Source organism: Copadichromis virginalis, linkage group LG10, assembly GCF_057382275.1.
Source record: "Copadichromis virginalis isolate Kocher_CV1m ecotype Utaka linkage group LG10, C_Virginalis_male_GT1.1, whole genome shotgun sequence".
Lineage (NCBI taxonomy): Eukaryota > Metazoa > Chordata > Actinopteri > Cichliformes > Cichlidae > Copadichromis > Copadichromis virginalis.
Window position 1 is genome coordinate 26489528 of NC_140627.1, and position 23363 is coordinate 26512890.

Genomic DNA, 23363 nt, shown 5'->3' on the forward strand with positions numbered 1-23363 from the left:
TTATGTTCCTGTCATTCACCACCCTCATATATCCCCATGAGTAAGGAAATCCTATAAAATCAAATATTTATTTTTAACTGGCAGTGAATGAGGCACATCCATTGTGGTTTAAAAACACTTTCATGGTATTGATTCTTTAACTCTGTAATGTCAAGTTATTCATATTTGATACATGGCTTTTACATCAGTGTGACTTTTTTTCACCTGAAAAGCCTGACGTATACAATCAGACACATGCATACTGTAAGCAATATATTACACAGAAATGTCAGATGTAGCAAAATCATGTGCAAATTTCTTTTTTTATTTGTCAGGAGGCTTAATAAACATTCAAGTTTCAAAAAAGTTTGCATTTCTGGCGGTTTAGGCTTTACAGTGTTAAGAAACAATATTTTAAAAAAATAATTTTTCTGTTTGCTGTTCAATAATCTACACTAGAAACCAATCGTCTCTTTTAGTTTGAATCTACCACATACAGCAGTAGAACTGACAGCATTTTTATTCAACTTAAAAAAATCTTCCTTCAAAAAGTTAACATGAAAAGCTTCAGGGAAGTAGCTTCGTGACCCCATGCCTCATGCAAGACTGGTAAAACCATCTGATCCAACAGTCTCTAGCTTTAGTTAACTACAAGTAAACTACTTTGTAGTTAATTTCTTGGTAATTTTGTGGAAAAACAATCAATAATTCCCCAGCTTTCATCATAAGTACGTCGTACTATGGGCCGTAGATTGACATGACCTTGCCTAACTTTCAAGAAAATAAAGGAGACACAAATTATATTATATTATTATATTACTTACTTAGCTACTTAAAAATTGTATTTGTAGGTAAGTCATTTTTAATTTTCTGGAAGCTCTGGAAGGTTAAACCAGCTCATAATATGACCAAAACACTGAAAAGTACAACGTATTTGCAATGTAACATACGGAAATATTGTTTGTTTTTCTGCAAAATTATCAAGAAAAATGTTAAACAGTACTTAAAATTACTTATTCACAACTTAAATTTTATTACAGTGTACTTATGCCTGTAGTATTTAAAATTATTTACAGTATCACTTCTCTCCTTTCACACCACTGATTGTACTGACTACACACGTGGCATGTTACACGAACCCTGTTAGTCACGGCCACATTATAAAGTGTTAGCCAATTTCCAAATTTGAAATCACAAAACTTTCTTACTTAGTTCCTTACACTTAGTTTTCAGTTACACGGTGACTTTCTACTGCATGTAAAACCCTCTGAAGCAGTTTCTGACTCAGCCAGTGTTCCAGCTTGTTTGCCTAAAATGCCATTGAAAGGGCACAAACACCAAGGAGACAAAAAAAAAGACCCAATAAGAAAAAAAACAGTGTAAACCATTTAATGCTAAAAGAACATTAAAAACAAGTAAGAATGAGTGGATTAGTCCTCAAAAAGACATTTGTCTCCTTATAGAAGCATACTGTCGTACAGTTAGAAGGCTTCAATCATCAGCTCAGCAGAAGATTGTCCAAGTTGGAGGTTAAAAAAAAAAGAGTTAGTTGGTTGTACGGTGAGGTCAGTTTCATCATTGTTTCCTCCCTTTGTGTGTTTTGGTTTTCACTTTGATTTCAGAGCTCATTGAACCTGCAATAAAAAGTCACAGTTAGTTTAGAGGATGACAAAATTCCTGCAGGTAGAGGCTGATCAGAAAAACCGATACTATAATCATATGCTACACTGTTAGCTTAGCAGCAAACAACAGAGATGCACTGATTTCAGATTATTTCATTTCATTCTGTGAGTATATTCTGAAGAATAAATGACTCATGTTTATAATAAAACACCTAATCTGGATTACTGTGCAGATGTGTTCAGGTTTACAGAGGAAAACAAATTACTTCAGGGTTGGATTAAACTAGCACAATATAACTAATTCCTGTGCTTTACTTTTTCTCAAAAGTGTATTTTGTTGCCTCAGGGAAGAGCCAGGATAGTGGCTTCCACCTGCTTCCAGTTATTATATTAACGATCCTAATACATTTCCCCAGCTCCCTTTTTAATGCACAGGCATCCTTCTTTTCATGCAACCTCTAGAGAAACTGAGGCTTTTTTGTAAAAAGCCTTCCTATTGTGTTCCATCTTTACCGGCTGTGTTAAACATATTTAAACATCAGTCTTTTCTGTATTGGCTTACTTAATCTCTAGGGTTCCCCGAAATGAATGTAAACAAAGAAGGTAAAGGTCGAAAAAAGAGACAGTGGCGTTGACGATGATACTCACCCTCTGGCTCTGGGTCCACACCCACACCATCTCTGAGCTTCCTTGTAAACAAGCCTGGACAAAAACTGGAGCCAAACAAAAGAAGTGTCAGTTGGGGGTTTGAGTGGTTCTCATAAGTTCTCTGGCATACTCACAAACCACAATATTTAAAAATCATTAGGAATAAAAAAGGATCCATGTGGAGCTTAGTGAAATAAAGGTCCACAGGACAGCATTGGCAAACTATTGTTTGCTCCTTTTCTCAACATAAATCAAGTGAATTGAGGTTAGCTTCGCGGCGGCAACGTCTCGACTTAGGCACCGATATTCTGCATTGCACCAGTAACATACCAGTAATGTTACACAAAGACTCGTCATGTAACTTACATTGCCAATAATGGACTATTATGACATGAGACTGGTACCATGTTTGTGGTAAATATAACCGACTCTGCAGAATTGTATGTTCAGATGTTTCACAGACTCAGCTGGCTCCTTTATTCAAGACGCCAGTTTCACCGGTGCCAATTTATTTTTAAAGTAAACTATATAGATATACTATATAAGAAGTTCTGAGCAGTTTTTCTTTAATGTCCATTTTGTACCAAAGAAAGCTGTTAAAAAAACCTTCCAACTGCAATAAGTTACCTTTTCATTTTTTTGCCTATTCAGACATGCTTTGTTTTGCTACCTCACACCAGTCTGCTTATGTTTTCAATGTGAACACTGTACTGCACGTTATTTCTTTGTTAAATGAATGAATTACTAAATTTGTTTGTAAGGTTGTAATTTTGTTTGTTTGGTAACTTTAGCTGTCAATTTTGTCGTCTTTGTTGTGTTACACTCACCCACTTTAGTAGGCACACATTGGTAACAACCACGTTTATGTTTGTGATGCTCGAGTTGCTGCTGTGTGATTGGCTCATTAGATATTTGCCTTAATAAGCAGCTGAACAGGTGTACCTAACAAAGTGGCCAGTGAGTGTACAATGTTTAATATTGTTTTCTCGTATACATTTGTATCAGCGGTTTTATGCTGACACAATAATAAATTTAGGATGAACCACCACAACAATCCTTAAATTAACTGGTTGGCATTTGCATTAAAAAGGAACAAGTTTATTCTATGTGAGTGAACAGATAAAGATTGCTCTCTGACCAGGCAGGCTAAGACGTCAGCAGAGATGAGCATGTAGAAGACATTGTTCCAGCCAGTTGGTGAGATCACACCGGCCAGCAGAGGACCCAGTGCAGCTCCTGCAGAGAGCATAAAAATAAGTCATTAAGTGTAAACGCATAAAGTCGTCAAGAATTATTCAGACTTAAATGAAAAAGTCAGGAGGAAAAACACAAAATGGAAAAATAGCCATTTCCTTTTAAATCACACATTAAGTACTCAATTTTCTAGTCTCTCAGGACTTCATCAGTTTCCATCTTCTTTTTTACAGTTACACAAACTGCTGTCCTGAGTACAAAAGACAAAATAACTGTTTATGTTCTATCTACGCTTTTAATTTTAATTTAAACCATGAGACAAATGTGGACAGAAATGCAAGGATGCATTAATTATATTAGAACTAATATTCTCCGTGTTTTATAAAGAGTATGATATGAATACTAGTACATGACCACGCTACAGGACTGTTTAGTCTTTTGTTATGTGGTTGCTAGGCAACATGATGACGCATCAAGCCTAATTAAAGTTTTATGGATATACATTATAGATGTCATTTTTGTGAAATTACAGATCATACAGTGCTTTTATATGGTGCCATAGGTAAACTATGAGTAAAGTCCAATGTCTACCTCATTGGCAAGTGGTTGCTGGGCAACCTGATGACATCATAATAACATCGGATATAGAAAAAAACCTTGAGGGGAATAAGATGTACCTGCGTGTCGGGTTTCGTTTCTCATCTCCTGTTCACACAGGAGGAGTTCATGGGCAAACAAACTAACAGTAAGATGTAAGCTCTATTTTTAGTGTCCACCAACTCCTGAGGGCAATACAAACACTTTTAAAGGCTAAATGGTTCCACCATGATCAACAGATGGGTGCTAACTTTACCTGTCTGCAGTTTGGTGCTGAACAGGTGACATCTGGAAGATTTTGGGCTTTTTTGAGACAAAAGAGGCTTAAAATCCTCTGCTGACTTAACCAACTCGTTTGTTCCTTAGTTATTATGATAATTACAGATGAAAGAGTTAAGCTCAAGATTTTTTAACGTTTAGTCATGATATGCATACCTATTGATCCTGTCCCATCAATAATTGCGGTCACTGTCGACAGCGCCCTGGCGTTTCCTTTCAGACTCTCGTGTGTCCCCTGTGGCAACGGAAGCATCATTATGCCAATGGCGGAGACATTTTTAAGTAAAGCAAAGGATTTCCTATGATGCCTTAGACCTTACCAGGTCAGCAGATACAGCAGTTGTGATAAGAGCATAAGGTCCATTCACCAGGGCTCCACACAATAACAGCATACCTACACAGAAAGAAAAAGTATAAGTGAGGGCTGAATCCACAACAAGTCTATCTAATCTATTTTCAGTTCGAGCTAAGTTCAGGTCAATGTAAGCAAATGTAAAGAATCTGTGAGTTATCTGTGCTCAAATAATGAATTAATAACTCTGAAATCTTTCTTTCTACTGAAAACATGATCAATAAATCAATGAAATCTTGCATCTTGTGATCAATTTCTAGACGTCTTGATTATCAAAAATGCTTTACTGTGCAATACTTCCTGTCTCCTCTTTCTGTCATATTCTTGAATTTTACTAGTGACCAGTTTACAATCATGACCATACGCTACATACACTCCATAATATTGTGTCATAAACTCTTAAACATTATACAAGAATGTAATTTGAGTAAACATTTTAACAACAAGGTGTTTTTAATGTGATTAGTATCAAAGTTAAAAATGACAAAATAAAGAAGTCTTACCGATTGTAGTACCGAGGCTCCTCTGCCCAATGTTATTATAGAGGAAAAGCTGAGAATAGAGCAAAACAAATAATCAGCCAATCAACTAATTGTGGAAAATCTGCACATGGGTGACAATTATTACAGCCAGAAACCTTTCTCACATCAGTGTGAAATATCATCCTGTCAAAAACATTAAATACACTTTGACTGAGAGAAGCTTCCTGAACTCGGATGACAAAACTGGTCAAAAAAAAAACTGGTCAAAATGATTAATAATTTTTACCCCAGTGAGAGAAATAACCCTGCTTTTGGAGCAGGCGTTAACAATGCTGCTCAGGATGTTTCTGTGTCATTATTAGTTAAAACCAGCAGATTTTAAAAAAACAAAGACAAAAACAAAACACTTAAATCTCCTTATCAAATTTTTTTTTCTGTTTTTTATGATTTGAACTGGTCAAAAACTGTGGTCGACATTTATAGCAGTGCTCCATCTGCAAGTCCATGCTATGAATAACGCTGGCTTTGCATTCAATGTTACAGTGTCTGAGATCAACTATCATTTCTTCTATTTGTGTTGTTTTTGGTAAAATTACCTTATTGTGGTTACACTAACATGGAGCCAAAAACACCAGCACACACTTGTGATTGACTTTTGTGAACAGCAGAATATACTGTCTGTATATACTGTATACACCTATCCTTTTTAAACAGCACTCTTAGACTGGGTGTTGATCTTTCATGAAGCGTGACATCACAGTGTTGCTTTAGTCACACCTCCCACACACTGAGTGATCTTCTGTAAAAAAAAAACTTGAACTTATTTGAACTTTTTACACTTGTTTTTAACAACTTCAAACAGTTTCTTGAACATAAGAATGAGCTCACTGTGCTCAAATAGCCTCCACAGTGACCAGATCTCAATCCAATCGAGCACCTTTGGGATATGGTGGAACGGGAGAGACACATCCTACAGAAACTGTGTGAGGCTGTCGTCTCAATATGGACCTAAATCTCAGATGAGTGTTTCCAGCACCTTGTTCAATCGATGCCATGAAGAATTAATGCAGTTCTGGAGGTAAAAGAGGGTCCAACCCAATACTAGCAAGATGCATTTAATAAATTTGAGGTTTTTTACCCATGATGAAGGCTTGTATGCAGAAGCCTCTAACCATGGCAAGTGTTAGTTATTTAAATGAAAGTGTTGTTGACCTCTTGGATTTTTAAAAATCAAGTTTACACCAGCCACCCTCCCACCCCCCCGTCCATTTTCACTGCTCCACAATCGTATTATTAATCTAATATAAGAGGTGACACTCACCATGGGGGCAGCAACAACCAGCATGACGCAGCACGTCGACGCCCTCCCCCCAGTGTAGTCAGACACAAGGCCCGCCAAGATGCCTCCTGCAGACACAAAGACAGTTCAGTCAAGTTTTTCCTTCTTCCCACAAATATTTTCAGAGTTAGTCTCTTGAACTATACGGGCGGGTTGAAAATTTGAAACCTTTTAATTTGTCTTATTTTTTCCACAATTGTTGAACCCCCATAACTGCTTAAGAGCAGGAGATACCTGCATGAAATGTTCACAGCTGAAAAACTTCACATCTACCTCACCGTCACCACCCACTCAAACCTCACAACCTGAAATCTTGCCTAAATTCAGAATCCTTTTGTTCTATCGCTATCACTGAGCATGGATATTATGCGATATATTATACTTTGAATAGTAAAAACTGCACAAATTTAAAGGTTAATTCAAGGTTATTTAAAGGTTAAAAGTTAAGATTTTGACTGCATAAAATTGGGAGATTTTAATATTAAGAATTCATTAAAAACAAGTGTTCAAAAAAGTTTTTAGTTTTAATTTTAAAGATCTTTGTTTCTACAGAAGACTAAGATATCACTACTTATAATTGTTTATAATTAGTTTAAAATAACTATATATGTATTATATATTTATTATATTTTTACTTACTGCATAGTTTTCACCTTTGTATATTTCACTTGTATTTATTCCCCGTTACAGCTGTTGTTGTTTGTACTCAGAGTTTGGTCTTCAGGTCTCCCTCATGTTTCCCTGTACCATATCTGACCATCTGTCTCTGTGTTAGGTATCCCTGTCTTGCTTTTTCGTAACCTTTGTCTCATGTGTTTAACATTCAGTTTTCCTTTCCTAGTCTTGTATCCCAGATTTGTACCAGCTGTGTTCCCAGGTGTTTCTGATCTTCCTTATTATCTTGTGTTTATTTATAACCCCAGTTCTCCCTTTGCCCTTCCTCATGTCGTTCCTCAATGCTCTGCACCTCCTTCTCCTGTGTTTCATGATATTTCTGATATTTTGGTTTCCTATTGTGCAAACATTTTTACTTTCAGCATTCCTTTAGGGTTACAGGAATAAAGCTAAAGTCTTGAGTTTATTTTCTGCATTTGGGTCTAAATCCCGCCTGTCACACAGCCATATGTGACACAGTCACACTGCAGTGATGCATTTTTGCATCATGTTCTGCATCTTTATTTCTGACAAAAACTGAATTGACTGAGTGATTTTACAAATCAAACAAGACTCAAAGCTTACCCAAGATTCCTCCGACATCAAATAATGTCGACATATCTCCTGCTTCTTTTGCCTCAAAATGTGCTAAAAAACAAAAACAAAACAAATGCATTAACTCTAAAAACTGCTTTAAATCACATGAACTGATCATTAGGTTATCTTAATAGTAAAATGATGTGTGTAAATACTGACCAACATTTGAGATGTAGAGAGGAAGCCAGTAGAGGAAGGTGTAGCTGACCAGTTTGGCAAAAAGCAGACAGAGCGAGAACTCCACCACGCCCTGAGAGACAGAAAACATCATGAAAAAACCCCAGAAGCAACTTAAAGTGTCTGTCATCCTGTAATTCACCGTTAGCCATCAGAGAGGTGCAACACAGGTGGAAATCAAACACCCTCCCCTTCTGATACAATGACAGGAGCAGAGTTGCGTGTCAAATCCATGCACGGTTTTCAAAACAGCTCTGACTCTTTCTCATGAACCCACAGTGAGGACATCGCTTAATTCCAGTTTATTCAAAGTCATTGGGAAATGACTGTGAGTCACCTCATGGGTTCTGAATTTCTTAGACCTTCTCACCTGCATGGGCCTTTCCCCATGCATAGAGCAATTTGAGGTGATTAAAAAAAAACAACCTTTTTTTAAGTGCACATATGATTGCAGATGACTATGGTTTCTCCTAGTTCCCTAGGAGATATACATGAACACAGGTACCTATAATGTATTTAATGTGTATCCATGTTTCTATGCTTAACTCATTCACTGCTCAGGACCTGTTCATGCAAACCTGTCTTCATACCACTGATGAATAGCTGATCACAAAGAAAGAGGTGACTCATAGAAACAGTTTAACAGTAACAAACAGCAGAAATTCACCATGTTATCAATAATAATAAAACCCACTGGTAGTGTTTGTTAACCAGGCATACTGAAGAGTGGAAAAGAGTTATAACTCGGTTTTGATCAGGACTATTTGCACTGGCTAAATTTATAGAGTTGTAGTTAAACTGCAACTTTATAACTCTTATTTTGTCTTATTTTTCCTAACATATACTCACGTAAATTACTAATCATTATCTTTGATTCACATTTATTATTCCAACAGAATCATTGCTGTTTCCAGCAGAAACCTCCAGGAAGGCGGGTCTTTGTGACAGGCATATTTATGGGAAAGTAATTGTTTCTCATAAGGTTCTTTCCTAAAGTCATAATAAACACTGACTGGAAAAATCAACTGTTTCTTTGACAGTTGAAGAAAAAAAAAAGAAAAAGCGTTAAGTGCCCCCAGGCGATTTCAGCTCTTCGTGCTGTCTGGCGGATAATTTGCTCGCTGCTGATTGGTTGGAGTAAAAAAAGAAAAAGAAAAGAAGAGGTAATCGCTTAACAGCAAAAACGATCATCATCACGGGAGTGATCAAGTCAAAGTGAGTGAAGTAAAGGTGATAATAAGTGACGCATGAATTGGTCTCTAATTGTTGTGTCAAATGTGACTTATTTGTTACTAGGCAACAGTCTCATTATCAGCAAAGTAAACATAACAATGAGATTAAACGACCAATCACTGTCCCTCCCATCTTTAACAGGATAAACACACAGAGCCGTTTTCACAGGAGCCGCGTGGGTTTGTGACTTTCGAAGAAACAAAAGTCTCGTTAATAACATTAATAACGGCTCCTTTTCATTTAAGTGACCAGTTAAGACAGACAGCTGTGACAAAAACAGTCTGACAACCTCAACTTTAATAATATAAATATAAAAACAATTTGTGAATATTTTTCATTGTTAAAGAAACTTTAAAATAGTTTTTATAACGTTTGTTTAGAGTGATATTTTTAATTAGCCACTAGGTGGTGCCAAAGTTAGCAATTTTCAACCCTTGAGTTAAACTAAGCGTGATGGGAAAATTTTACTGTAAAATATGGCACAAATATCTGCACATTCAAAGCCAATCAATCACATTTCTGTGATTAAAGGTGCCATTTCCACTCACAGGTATGCGCAGCGCTCCAAGGAAGCTGATGGCCTCGCTGTGCTCCTCAACAATCACGTCTGGCTCAGTGGAGACGGCTCCATTGATGGATGGATCAACAATGGATGAGTCCCGCAAGAGAGGCGCCGTCTCACCAACCTCCTGACTCCTCTCCTGACCACTCTGACACACAAATAAACAGCTCAAGCAGACTTTTTCATGGAAAGAGGGGAAAGGATGCGTTGCTTTTGTAACTTACATGATGCTGAGGAGATGAGCAGTTCACGTCTTCAGGTTCTGAAAAGAGAACGGACGAAATGGGATGGGAGACATTAAATCTTAAAGCTCACTTTGGGGAAGTATTTTGGATTTTGTCTGACAAACGGAAACTCACTCTCAACCAGGAAGAAGAAGCACAGGACCCCAGTGCAGGCGATGATGATTCCAGGGACGATGAAGGATAATCCCCAGGCCGTGGAGACGAAGACTCCCGCAATGAGGGAGCCCAGGATGTTTCCCACTGAGGTGTGGGAGTTCCACACACCCATGATGAAGCCACGCCTGGCAATCAAAACAGAGAAGGTCACGAGAAGTTCTCCTGCTGAAAGTCAGTTTTACAAAATGGATTCATGAATGCTGAGCTGGAGTCTTGAAGCTTGTCAGCATGCCTTTATGTTGTTTTATGCACTGAAGACATTTGGGGAAGTAAAAAGTAGGCAAGAACTTAATTAGGGCTCTGGTGCATTAAAACAGAGATCACTACTGGGGTTTAAATGTGGCCTACTATGCTTTGCTTCTGTTATACATGTAAACAATGTGGCAAATGTATAAGTAATGTCTGCGAGCCACAAATTAAGGCCTAAAACTGTCATGTGTGTGTCAGCTGTCACCGCTTTTGTGAGTGGAAGGCCAGTAAAAACACACATTTATAAACGTTATGAATTTAAAAAGGGAGAAAAGAAAGAGTTTTATCTGTTTCCTGTTTCTCTAGAACTATCAGACACTGTGCAGGGTCTTGGATAAAGCCATCAGGGTGTTTTCCAGGTTTGTGTGCGCTTTTTTTTGGCTGACCTTTTGCCTTTTTATCTGAGAGAGCGTGTGTGCTGTGATGATTCACAATCATTTCTTGTGCTCTCTGATACTCTGAATCCTGGAGCACAAGAGATTTGCAGGACCCAGACAATGGTTAACATATCTTAGCATGACCACAGGGAGGCAGGAAAACAGGCTTAGCCAGATTACAAATGTACATATGAATGAACAAGCTGATTGTTTAACTGACTAATAAGCATGATGTCCATTTTCTCTCACGGTTTGATTAAGGTAAAAAAAAAAAACGTAACATGTTTGTTGATATGGCCAGAAAAAACCTGGTGAAATTGACATTTGGTGAACTTTGCAGGATTTTTGTGCAGGTGCTAGATTATTCAATATCCAGTTCTGAAACATGATGTATGTCCTTCTCATGCACCGCCTGTGCAGGACTTCCAGATGCAGCGGTTCACACAGGTTATCTCTCCACTCCAGATCTGTCAATCTGCTAACTTAGTTCCAACTGACATGTCTGCCTGAAACTTCATATTGAGATTTTCTTTGGAGTAAAAAAATCATTATGGTCGATACAAAGCTGCAGAGGTGCCTCTACTTGTAAGCTGAGGGGAGTCATTGAGAAATGAATACAATGACAGTAAAATGATGAGTTTCAATTCTCAAATATGGTGATTTTTCGACAGGTTTACTCTGTCAAAATCCTCGTATTTGTTACTTGTCTGGGTTTACAAAATGATATTTGAGTTGAATGACAGGTTAGGGATCAGTTTTGGGTTAAAAAGCAGTCATCTGCCAAAAACTGATAACATGTTTTTGTTTTTTATGTCCATAAATATCCAGGTTTATATTGTTAAATAGTTTGTAGTCATGTAGCCACGTTACATGGGAAAAATGTCTCAAGCTAAAGTTATCCACAGTTCAGCCAGCCACAAGCCGGGAGCCTCAGTATGAGCAAAGATCAAAGCAGTGACAAGCAAAATTATGGAGATGAATGAAAAAGAGAACAGTCCTGTAATCTGTTGAAGTTAAAATTTCATATGTACAGTGGGGCAAAAAAGTATTTAGTCAGCCACCGATTGTGCAAGTTCCCCCACCTAAAATGATGACAGAGGTCAGTAATTTGCACCAGAGGTACACTTCAACTGTGAGAGACAGAATGTGAAAAAAAAAAATCCATGAATCCACATGGTAGGATTTGTAAAGAATTTATTCGTAAATCAGGGTGGAAAATAAGTATTTGGTCAATAACAAAAATACAACTCAATACTTTGTAACATAACCTTTGTTGGCAATAACAGAGGTCAAACGTTTACTATAGGTCTTTACCAGGTTTGCACACACAGTAGCTGGTATTTTGGCCCATTCCTCCATGCAGATCTTCTCGAGAGCAGTGATGTTTTGGGGCTGTCGCCGAGCAACACGGACTTTCAACTCCCGCCACAGATTTTCTATGGGGTTGAGGTCTGGAGACTGGCTAGGCCACTCCAGGACTTTCAAATGCTTCTTACGGAGCCACTCCTTTGTTGCCCGGGCGGTGTGTTTTGGATCATTGTCATGTTGGAAGACCCAGCCTCGTTTCATCTTCAAAGTTCTCACTGATGGAAGGAGGTTTTGGCTCAAAATCTCACGATACATGGCCCCATTCATTCTGTCCTTAACACGGATCAGTCGTCCTGTCCCCTTGGCAGAAAAACAGCCCCATAGCATGATGTTTCCACCCCCATGCTTCACAGTAGGTATGGTGTTCTTGGGATGCAACTCAGTATTCTTCTTCCTCCAAACACGACGAGTTGAGTTTATACCAAAAAGTTCTACTTTGGTTTCATCTGACCACATGACATTCTCCCAATCCTCTGCTGTATCATCCATGTGCTCTCTGGCAAACTTCAGACGGGCCTGGACATGCACTGGCTTCAGCAGCGGAACACGTCTGGCACTGCGGGATTTGATTCCCTGCCGTTGTAGTGTGTTACTGATGGTGACCTTTGTTACTTTGGTCCCAGCTCTCTGCAGGTCATTCACCAGGTCCCCCCGTGTGGTTCTGGGATCTTTGCTCACCGTTCTCATGATCATTTTGACCCCACGGGATGAGATCTTGCGTGGAGCCCCAGATCGAGGGAGATTATCAGTGGTCTTGTATGTCTTCCATTTTCTGATGATTGCTCCCACAGTTGATTTTTTCACACCAAGCTGCTTGCCTATTGTAGATTCACTCTTCCCAGTCTGGTGCAGGTCTACAATACTTTTCCTGGTGTCCTTCGAAAGCTCTTTGGTCTTGGCCATGGCGGAGTTTGGAGTCTGACTGTTTGAGGCTGTGGACAGGTGTCTTTTATACAGATGATGAGTTCAAACAGGTGCCATTCATACAGGTAACGAGTGGGGGACAGAAAAGCTTCTTACAGAAGACGTTACAGGTCTGTGAGAGCCAGAGATTTTCCTTGTTTGAGGTGACCAAATACTTATTTTCCACCCTAATTTACGAATAAATTCTTTACAAATCCTACCATGTGAATTCATGGATTTTTTTTTCACATTCTGTCTCTCACAGTTGAAGTGTACCTCTGGTGCAAATTACTGACCTCTGTCATCATTTTAGGTGGGGGAACTTGCACAATCGGTGGCTGACTAAATACTTTTTTGCCCCACTGTAAGTGCCTCATATTTACTCCTGATGCTTTTCTTTATCATATAAATATGTTGCACCTGACATATGATTACATATGTCAGGTAAAGGCAGGTTTACAGCAATTCCCCTAACACAAAGACTCCAGCAAACTTATGACAGCTTTTGCACACCTAAGTCACATAAAGGCTTATTTTGAACTGGACACCGTGTTCAGACTCAAAGATATCAATAGTTTTGCACTCAGAATTGATGAGGAGTTAATAAGGGAACTGCTCGAGAATCCAACCTAAAAGCGGAATTGATAATGGCAGTCAATTAGATCTTGTCAATACTCATCACCTATGTACACATGCAATCTTCTTTTTAGTGTAACCTAACTTCTTTGACTGGCTGAGGTGGACATAATCAATAGCAGCAGTGCAAACACTGACAGACATGTGACTGTTACTATAAATATTGTTCTTTTTTCTGTTCCCTGCCCCTTTCTTTAGTGTATTTTTAGAGCCAATTATATATTCTTAATATGTCTGTCTGCTTGCTGTGCTTGTAGTTCTACTTCAGTGAGAACCAGTTGTTCAGGCTCATAACTTTAATTTATGATGTGAGTGTCGTCTGACCTACAACCAAGCCTGGTTTGACAATGTGCTTGTGTTTCATTCTGCTGCCATCAAAAAAAGAAAGAAAAAAGAAGGGAAAAAAGCAATTTCTAATGCACATTCAGCATGAATTCTCCCCCACTACTTACTTCCCCTTTCCAAACCAGTTGCCAACACAAGCCACCACTGCTGGCCAACCGGTGGTCTGCACCAGCCCGTTCATGACCTGCAGAATGAAACAGAAAGAGAACCTGGACTGTGTTAACGTTCTTCGTGAAACCCTGTAAACTCCGCATGAAGAGGAAAAGAAGAAGAGATCAACGAACATAGATTCTCAACATTCCTACACCAAACTGATATAAGCAAAGCTCTGCATATGCAGTCATGTGATGCAGCTGCGAGTCATGTGATAAGTGAGATCTAAGAGTGACTAAGCCACCATGTGCTCTGTGCACGTTCAAGTGGAAAAGCTGCTAAGAGAGCTCTGCACTGACCTGCAGAGCTCTCAGTGGTCACGCCTGTAAGAGATGCTCAATATCCATACCTAAAGTGCACATGTTAACAGGTTAAAATAAACAGGATCATAAATGAAATAAATACTGTTGACCCAGTTTTTTAAATACTTCCGGTCACAGATTTCAATTTCTCTATTGCCATAGACGCCTTTTTTTTCTTACAAACTCAATTCAATTCAATTTTGAGGTAAAGACCTTAGAATAAACTCATTGTCCATTTATTGAATGAATCCTATTTTTATTAAAAATTAACTTTATTAATTTTAACTTTATTTATTGATTGATTAACTTTCCATGCTTTCCTGAGAAGTGCTGATGGAATTTGACTGCTGGTCATGTGACACGTGTGAAGCTCATGTGATACTTGAGAGGTGTAAAACAATACTGCAATCTGGCAACTGCACAAAGGTCAGAAAAATTAAATAAATAAATATTTTCCTGCATTTATAGGCGGACAAACTCATGACAAAGATAAGGGTGTGCAGCTTTTCTGCTTTTTATATATATATAAATCAAATATCTCCAGGTTTTTTTAAGCTGAGGTTTCAATTTAAAGACTTAAAAAACAGACTAAATAGTCTCATTACTGGCATCCCTAATTTATGGGAAGGCAACTAGCCTAAGCTGTGGCTGAAGCTAATTTTTTCACTTGTTTCTGAGCTAATCCAACCCATTGGCGTGTTATTATTAGTGGTCAAAAGGCGTGAAAAAAGCCCTGAAGTGAAATAACACTTTTCTGACAGCGCCTGTGTTTAAGACGAGGCACTGAGTGAGAGAAAACATTTCTACAGACCTCAGCGATCAGTAAAACCTGAGGTCAGCAAGAGACAGTTCATCTGATCACTGCACTTCCCTTATTTTTTCCACCTAATGCAGTTTTTTTTGTATGCTGCAGTTGTTCCCGAAATGGACACAATTTTGTTTATAGCAAATCAAAGTTTCCTCATTCTCAGCAGAGAAAGAGATTCAAAGACAATCCGTTTAGAAATGTAAACAAAAGGCTTGTGCAACATAAGATAAAAGGATGCAAATCTACTTTCTCTCTTAGACTAATACAACAGCTAAACTTTACTTTATGTCACAAATTGAACTGTAAACACAGTGTATTTATGCAGCATCTCTATCTGGGTTTGTGTCTCTGAAGGAGCACTGATAGCTGATAGCTCCAGGGAAGTTCTCCACGGTCACTGCAGCTGGCTGCTGTTCAGTAAAGATGAAGTTAAATCGTGTAAAACCGCACTTTGCTTTTCATTTGTGTCCAAGTGTTAGATTAATCAGCTTCAAAGAGAGTCTATAATTTCAGTTTAGTTCAGTCAGGGCAGGCTCAGTGTTTTAACTGCTCAGTCAGGTGAGAGCAAAAAGTCAAACTCACTCCTTTAATTTTTTAAATCAAGAAAGTGTCAAAATGTTTCTACACTCTCTTCCCCTGTTTTTGTCTAATAGTGGATTTTTAACATTAAAACAATTACAGGACATTTACCGATTTACTTTCTCAACTGTGTGGCTAACGAAACCACCACTTTCTGTCACAGTCTGGCGAGGGCAGACTGTATGAATTGAAAAAAGGACCCAAAATGCAGACTCCAAGGAACAGGGAACAAAACTTGAATGTTAACAAAAGGTGAGCCGCTTAATATGGCTGGTAAAAAAGGTACAAACAAAGGGCAAGGCAAACTGAAGCAAAATTAACACAAACCTAAACTGGGAAATCTAAACAAACAATAAGAAAAACCTAGACAAGAAACTTGGAAGCATGGCATAGGAAACATGGCGTGGACAACAGACGACCTGACAATCACACACTGAAAATAGAGGACTTAAATACACAGCAGGTGATTAGGGGAAGTGGAGACACATGAGGAAACAGCTGACTAGGATAGACATAATGATGCACAGGCAAGAGTAAAACTAACCGCATGAGCACAGAACACAAGACCCCTTTTCAAAATAAAACAGGAAACATGCAGACTTAGAAACGACAACCAGAACTTGACAATGTAAGACACAGACATGAAACGCATGAAGAGCAGGGGAGATTTAACATTGTTGGAAACACGAGGGGAAAATAATAACTAGAAACACTTAGGCATAATAATACAAACTTGATAACATAAGACACGCAGCATGAAACACGAAGGGTGAGGGGAAGCTTAAATACAGGGGAAGAAAACACAAGGAGTCTAATAACCAAATGAACTTAGATAACCTAATGAACAAAATAAACTCAAACTTAAAACGCTGGGTCAAAAGACCCAGGACCATGACACTTTCATGCTAGCAACCTAAATCAGCTAATGTGTGGCTGATGAGCTCACATTTCAGCTCTTATTTATAAATGATATCACAGTCATATGCCCCACAATTGAAATAATAAAAGAGAACAGGATACATGAATCAGAAAGTAAATTAAAGGTCAGGTTTGTGGATTTGTTTCTTTACCTGGACGAAGGCGTAGTACCCCAGTGAGTGGATGTTCCAGTAGAAGCCGAGGCCAAACAGACATGTGAACAACCCACTCATCAACATCCCAATACTCAGGTAGTACCGCAGAGGGAGACGCTCACCAAATATCCCACTGAGAACATGAGAGATGATTATTATTCAGTGCAGCACATGCCCTCTCAGACAAAAACACAACAAGGTCAGCCAAAAACAGCAAATACAAACCTGAAAAACATCCCGATGGCATAAGCAACCAGAAAGCAGTTATCCAAGACCCCAAACAGTGTCTGATAGTTGTCCTGGTCTTTAACAAGAAAACAGAGAAAACTGTTACTTTTCTCCGCATCGGCGCGTATAATTTTGTGAGGTCTTCGTCAATTAGTACGGCTCACACACACAAAAAACTGCAGCAGAGTTCTGGACCTGTTAATCTCATTACCAGCTCCTCATTGTATTCCTGTCATCAATAAAATAATTCTTGTTTATCTTACTACCACATCCCTATGCTACAATGTTGTTTGGTCAGTGAACCTAGTCTGTTGTTAGGTTGTTGCTAAACAACATCATAATATATGCCTAATTAATATTATTAATAGCTCTTCTATCTTTAGCGGCCCCCTTTTTGTCAACTTTCTTCTGATTGGTTTATTTGCAAAAAAAATGTTTTGAATGAACTGATGGGTGGGACGTCTGTGAACACAGAGTTGTCTGGCTCTCTGGTCTGACCATATGATGGACTATTAACCTATTACAGGCTCTCACACGATCACAGCTGGACTAGATTCAAGCTGAAAACTTAACCCCAGACTTAAAGTTGCTTGACAAAGAGGAAGGAATGATAGTAGGACCCTTTTAATATAATCCCTGTAATTTAGTTGCTTTCAAACTTGCCAGAAAAGTAACCACAGAGCACAGGAACTATGACAAGTGCAACTGGTGGTAATTCTCTGTTGTAGAAGATGTAATTGTATCTATCTTATAGCCAGTATTCTTCCAGTGCAGCTTCAAACACTTATCTCTTTTCTGTGTTTCTGTAACATTAACTAAAAGTTAAATATTTATCAGCTGCAGGTCTCACATGATCAGCTCAGTTTCACAGCAGCTCACAAACACAAACAACAACCTTGGCCACGACAGTGCAGCCTCTATGGATTTGGAGCACTAAGCTTAACTCTCCACCAGACTTTTCCCCAAAAAGTTCCAGGTACTGCAGATTTCATCAATTAACCTCAACTTCTGGCCACAGTGTAGCTGTGTATGTGGTTTAAATGACCTATAATACTAATGCCAACAAGTAAAGACAACTATACGTGAGTCAACAGCAGCTGGTGGACTTTAACCAAAAACTCTAATATAAAAAAAATATAAAAACACAAATATAAAACCAGAGCAAAACCACCAGTTCATTTTATAGTATCTCATAGTGGCTGATTTTAAAGTTTTCATCATAAAATGATCTAGAAAAGGTGTAAAATTTACTTGAACACCTCTATAATGTGGCCTCCAGTCTCAGAGAAAATCTACACCCACACTACAAACTATTTAGTTATCAGTGTACAGCATGTCCTTCGCAGTAGGTAATCATGCATCAACATACTTGGAATTTCTGGGGTACTACAGACGACAAACAAAGTCTCCCTTTTCCTTGTTTTTTTTTGAGTTTCAGAGCTTCAAGAAGCTGCTTCACCACAGCAGCTCCTCCTATCCATGCATACGCCACTTTTTCCACTGCAAACACCTAACCAACTGATAAATCATGTGTAGTAATAATTTGGTACACTGAAACTTTCTGAGAGCTGCAATTGTCCAAAATCTCATCTACTAGAAGTTGTGTTTCCAAAGCGAGCATTAATGACAGCATTTAAAGGACTTACCAAAGGGTGGCCAATCACACCAGGTAACATTATTGGTTATATTAATGTCTTTTGGCTGAATGACGTTGGAGCAGTTTCTGTGCAGTTCACTCTGAGTGCGAGAGAAGAACGTGGAAAGAAACCAATTGAAATGACTAAAACAGTAGTTGACACAAGCAAATGAAGAACCAAAGATTTAAAAAATTTATCTTCTATAGGTGTATAAATGTATAAAGATACAGTATAAGAATATGCCAGGATACCACTATTACCACAAACAACACACTGCAGCTCTCAGGGTGACAGGATCACAGCCTATGATTGTTTTATGACCACTTCATGAATACTTTGTAATTTAAACAATGAGGGGCTTTTACAGCATTTGACTTTAAAAGCCTTCATTTGCAGACCATTGCTGTATCATGCAAACACTTTCAATTGTTGCTTGACTATCTTTGATTGAAACAACAAGAAAAATCCCTTTAGCATATTCAGCAGACGTCCTTTAGAGCCGTTTGCTTTTCTACCAGCTTTTGTGCTTCAGCTGTTAATTTCTATGAATTTGTAAAGACACGAATACCTTTAATTGTGGCTGTGTCTGAGTTATATGTAGATAAAATTATTTTCTTAAAAGAGCGTATCTTCTGTTGTCTCCCTGATCTTGTGACAAGCTAAAGATTGAATGTTAGAAATTAGATTTAATCAATATATCTGTAAGGAGATAACAAATGAGCAGTGTTAAGGTAAAGATTTTGTCCATTTTTGAGGGTAAAAAGTACAAGACAAGAAAGACATGTTCTGTCCTTCTAGAGAGCATTTGATCCTGCAAAAACACTGTTAATAGTGTTCATAAAAAGAAATTCAACTGTTCCAGTCACCTTAACAATGCTGATAGGTTTCCGTGACAAGTGATAGGCTGTGTAGAACAGGAAGGTGAGGATGAGAATAAAACCACGATACCTGCAAAAACAGACACATTAGAACCAAAATCATTTAAAAATGACAATCAAATTATCTTTATTATTCAAAATATCAAAACAGAATAATAAAAATAAACCTACAAAGAGAATAACTAAGGTATGCTTATTAATCATGCAGTGACATCAATTAAAATGCCTCCAGCACAAACACATGACACAAAACAGTAAAACTTTCCACTGACGTAGAAATATTTGTTTGGGTAACAAACTCACAGATCAGCTGTTTTCATGCTGGCTAAACAACACAAGTTAATAGGTGGAAAAAGTATTCTCAGTGCTCACATTATACTTGGAGTGTAAGGTGTTAATTTGAGATGCAAGAGTGTTAAATAATTCAAAGCCTACTTTTATTTGGTTTATGACCCTTGAAAGTTTATCTGTCTGTTTATCTTTTCAAAAGGAACGTGAACCTAAAGTTCTTTTAGTCCAGTGATTTCACCTAAATTGTTTGGAATTTGAGAGATACAGTACGAAGGTGTGTTTAAAGAATTAGGAATCAGGACAAACACAAATAAGACGCACATTTGTCTGAATTGATAAATAATGGTGAAGACTGTGCATACAAAAATGCTTGCAAAAGGTGGTAAACAAACATAAACACTAACTATCATCATCATTGTTTATGAAACATTCGGTTTTGTCTTATTATCATCATTTGATTATTTAGTTTGATCTTTGTTTTTGGAGAAATTTATACTATGCTGTACATTCAGGTCATTGAATGGTTTTCATATTCCGGCGTTATTATCATGGCAAACCATTCCAAGAGTGTTCCAAGCAGATATGGCGGGAGGAGTTAAGGGCACATCCTTTGTTAATAACAAACTGTGTGTGAGACAAACATTTTGTTTGTCCAGCACAATGTGGGTCAATAATTCAATCATTTGCTTTAATTATTTCAATGTGACCTTCTCAAAGTATATGAAACTGAAATAAAGGGAAACTGAAGTTGAGTCACATGATACTCTTCCTACTCTCGTGTACTCTCCTTTCCTCAAACATTTTAAGAATTTAAAGATGCTTTTTTCCCAGTTGCTGGCTTTTCTTTTGGTGGGGATCCATCTATCAGACTGGTCCGACTCATTCTGAGCTACACAATCCTCATGAGACTCACCGATGAAAACTCTCTTCAAGATTCACCCAGTTAGTTTCAGTCTTTACTGCAGCCGCAGTTCCTTTTTTAGTTTTTTCATTGTATTCCATAAAATCTGTGCAATTTGTAACTTTTTGGTGGCTTGCAGTTTTCCAGCTTGGTAACCAGCAAAAACACCCTGCATTTACAAAACATACCTGAGGAGCCTGAGTTGTCTTAAGAAAAATTTGTATTTTCTATATTCAGTCAGATTTAGAAAAGCAGGAAATATAATGGAATGGCTCTTTACTGACACTTTATTTGCTGATAAATCTGGAGGTATAAATCCCTTTCGACAGTTTTCGGTTATTGCAAAATAACCCAGTGGTCGACACTGGAAACTGTGGCCGGCCACCTCTTAAAATGTCAATTTTTTTAATGGAGTTTGGTGGGATTCTAGATTCGCACAGGGGAAACCAGACGTGCCGGGTACAGAAAACAAGAAGTAGTAATACATTTATAACAGGAACTGAGACATTTAAAACAATAGCTGGTTACATGATAATGTCTCTGGATTTACTGGTCCCAGAACAGTTCACATTCTGACGGTTTATCGACTAGTTTGAGTCAATCATCTAACAGAGATATCAATCATTTAGCAGAGATAAGAAGCAGCAATCTCCATTACAGGGCTGCGTGTGCGCCAAGAGGACAAAAAGAATGGAAACTTACCAACTATCCCGAGAAAAGTTGGTGATAAGTCTTATCCCAGGAGCCAGAGACGACTTCATTTTCATTTGATTATTTTAAATATTGTGAGAAAACAGACTCTCAGCAGTGGGTCCCGGACATGTCTTCTTGGAAGCAGACGGATGTTGAGCAGGTACAGATGAATAAACGCAGAGAGCTGACTAACCCTGGATGAAAACAGAGGCAGTACTTGTGCAGTACCGCAAAATAAAAACAGACCTGTGCGCCTGCTAAAATAGAGGCTCACATGGGGTAGCTACGGGAGCTGTAAAGCAGCTCCTGTTGGGAGGTACCCGCAGTGAATCTCCAGCAATGCTCCATAATGACCGGCTTTTATACTTCAAGTACGCAGTCAGAAGAGCCGGCCTGCCTCTTAAACGCTGTGATACAAGTGTAAGACACCGCTGCTATTAATACTCCAATGTTGGTTTGGTTTTCCATAAGATTTTCCAGCCTCCCGGCGACAGCCTGTCCACCAGCCCCTATGCATGCGCATATGCGTGACGTAACGCAGGCGATTCAAAGACCCTTGTTTTGTCTAAACGGGGTTGGACAGTGGGTGGGACTGCTCAAAGTGGAGGTATTTCAATTTAAGTTAAAATGCAACAGAATTAAAAGTATCTGAAAAGCACGTGTTAGGCTCTTTAAAATGTTACACTTCAGATCAAAGTCCTTCTGACCACCTGGGTGCTCTGCAGGTATCCCCTCTGGGTACATGCCAGTGCAGTTATTTTAAAGAAATAGCCTTGATTAAAGCCTTTATTATTAAATATTTTATTCATTGTATTATTAGTTTTTTATTAATTTAAATTAGTTTAAAGTTGGACATTAAAAACTAAAAGTATTGATCAAATTATTTAAAAAGAGGCGTAAAATATTCAAGTTTCGCTTCTTATTCCAATCGGTTCACAAGATGAAAATCAGTCCTGATGAAAATCAGTCCTGATTTTCATCTTGTAATTTAATCGTCAGCAAACAGTTAATGAGTAAATCAGTAAACTATGATATGCAATGTGTTGCCCAGCTCAGCATCTCCTCATTTAAATCTAAAATGTACATTCATTTAATTATTTGCACCTTGCATCTGGAACCCCGGGCGAGCAGAGGGAAATGGTTACAAAAAAATTGCCGTGGTCCTCTGAATCTGATGACACAGACCGAGCGCTGGTATATTCTTCCCTGGACGTCCAGCGTTCGTGTCGCATACTAATTACGTCGCGGGACGCTCGGACGCGTTGCTATGACAACTACCCAACACATTGGAAGTTACTCCATTGTAATAAGGAAAATCAGTCCAGTCGTGGCGAAGGTGATCCGAGTCCGTACTAATGAAAAACATGTTAAAGCCTAACGGGACCTTATGGGCAACACTTTTCCAATCTTCTATCGATCATTTTTGGTTTGCCTGTTTTGTTGTAATTTCCTGAGATTGTGAGAGCATATCCTAGCAGATCAGCAGTTTCTAAAATATAAAGTTCAGCCAGTCAGGCATCAGCAACCATGCCATGTTAAGTCACTTAAATCACCTTTCTTCCCCATTCTGGTCCTTAATTTGAACTTAAGCAGGTTGTTCTGACCATGTCTACAAGCCCAAATACATTGAGCTGCTGCCATGTGATTGGAAAATTAAAGGATGTAACAAGCAACTGAATGGGTGACCTAACAAAAGGGCCAGTGAGTCTGATTTTTTGCCAGTGAATGAGCTACACAACTATGTAACTACAATGTAACAAAAATAACTGGAGCTGATGTTAAAAATAATAAAAGTGTAAATAACTATCACCATTTTAAAACATATA

At 38.3% G+C, this 23363-nt stretch overlaps 1 protein-coding gene across 2 annotated transcripts; it reads right to left on the reverse strand.

Annotated features, from left to right (window-relative positions):
• Positions 1-1352: 1352 nt before the first annotated feature.
• slc37a2 (solute carrier family 37 member 2) lies at positions 1353-22778 on the reverse strand. Of its 2 annotated transcripts, none has more exons than XM_085470885.1 (18): positions 22642-22778; positions 19641-19722; positions 18784-18874; positions 17135-17213; positions 16907-17042; positions 14102-14178; positions 10075-10241; positions 9940-9977; positions 9702-9863; positions 7903-7993; positions 7732-7794; positions 6475-6560; positions 5175-5223; positions 4640-4713; positions 4476-4554; positions 3388-3485; positions 2250-2314; positions 1353-1613 (listed from the first exon to the last, which is right to left on the reverse strand). In XM_085470885.1, exons 1-18 carry the CDS (start codon positions 22767-22769, stop codon positions 1598-1600), a joined length of 1581 nt encoding a protein of 526 aa, XP_085327011.1. In that variant the 5' UTR covers positions 22770-22778; the 3' UTR covers positions 1353-1597. The 2 variants fall into 2 exon arrangements, with proteins under 2 accessions (XP_085327011.1, XP_085327012.1); XM_085470886.1 differs by lacking the exon at positions 22642-22778 and adding an exon at positions 21547-22063.
• Positions 22779-23363: the final 585 nt, after the last annotated feature.

What these genes read in the sequence shown, in the direction of transcription:
- slc37a2 (XM_085470885.1), bottom strand. Translation starts at nt 22,769, where the DNA reads ATGCGACACGAACGCTGGACGTCCAGGGAAGAATATACCAGCGCTCGG. An exon ending in TGGTTGTTGCTGCCCCCATG is followed by an intron (nt 5,224 to 6,474) that starts GTGAGTGTCACC and finishes CTCTATTCTCAG; the next exon opens with CTTTTCCTCTATAATAACAT. An exon ending in CTGCTGTATCTGCTGACCTG is followed by an intron (nt 4,555 to 4,639) that starts GTAAGGTCTAAG and finishes CCGTTGCCACAG; the next exon opens with GGGACACACGAGAGTCTGAA.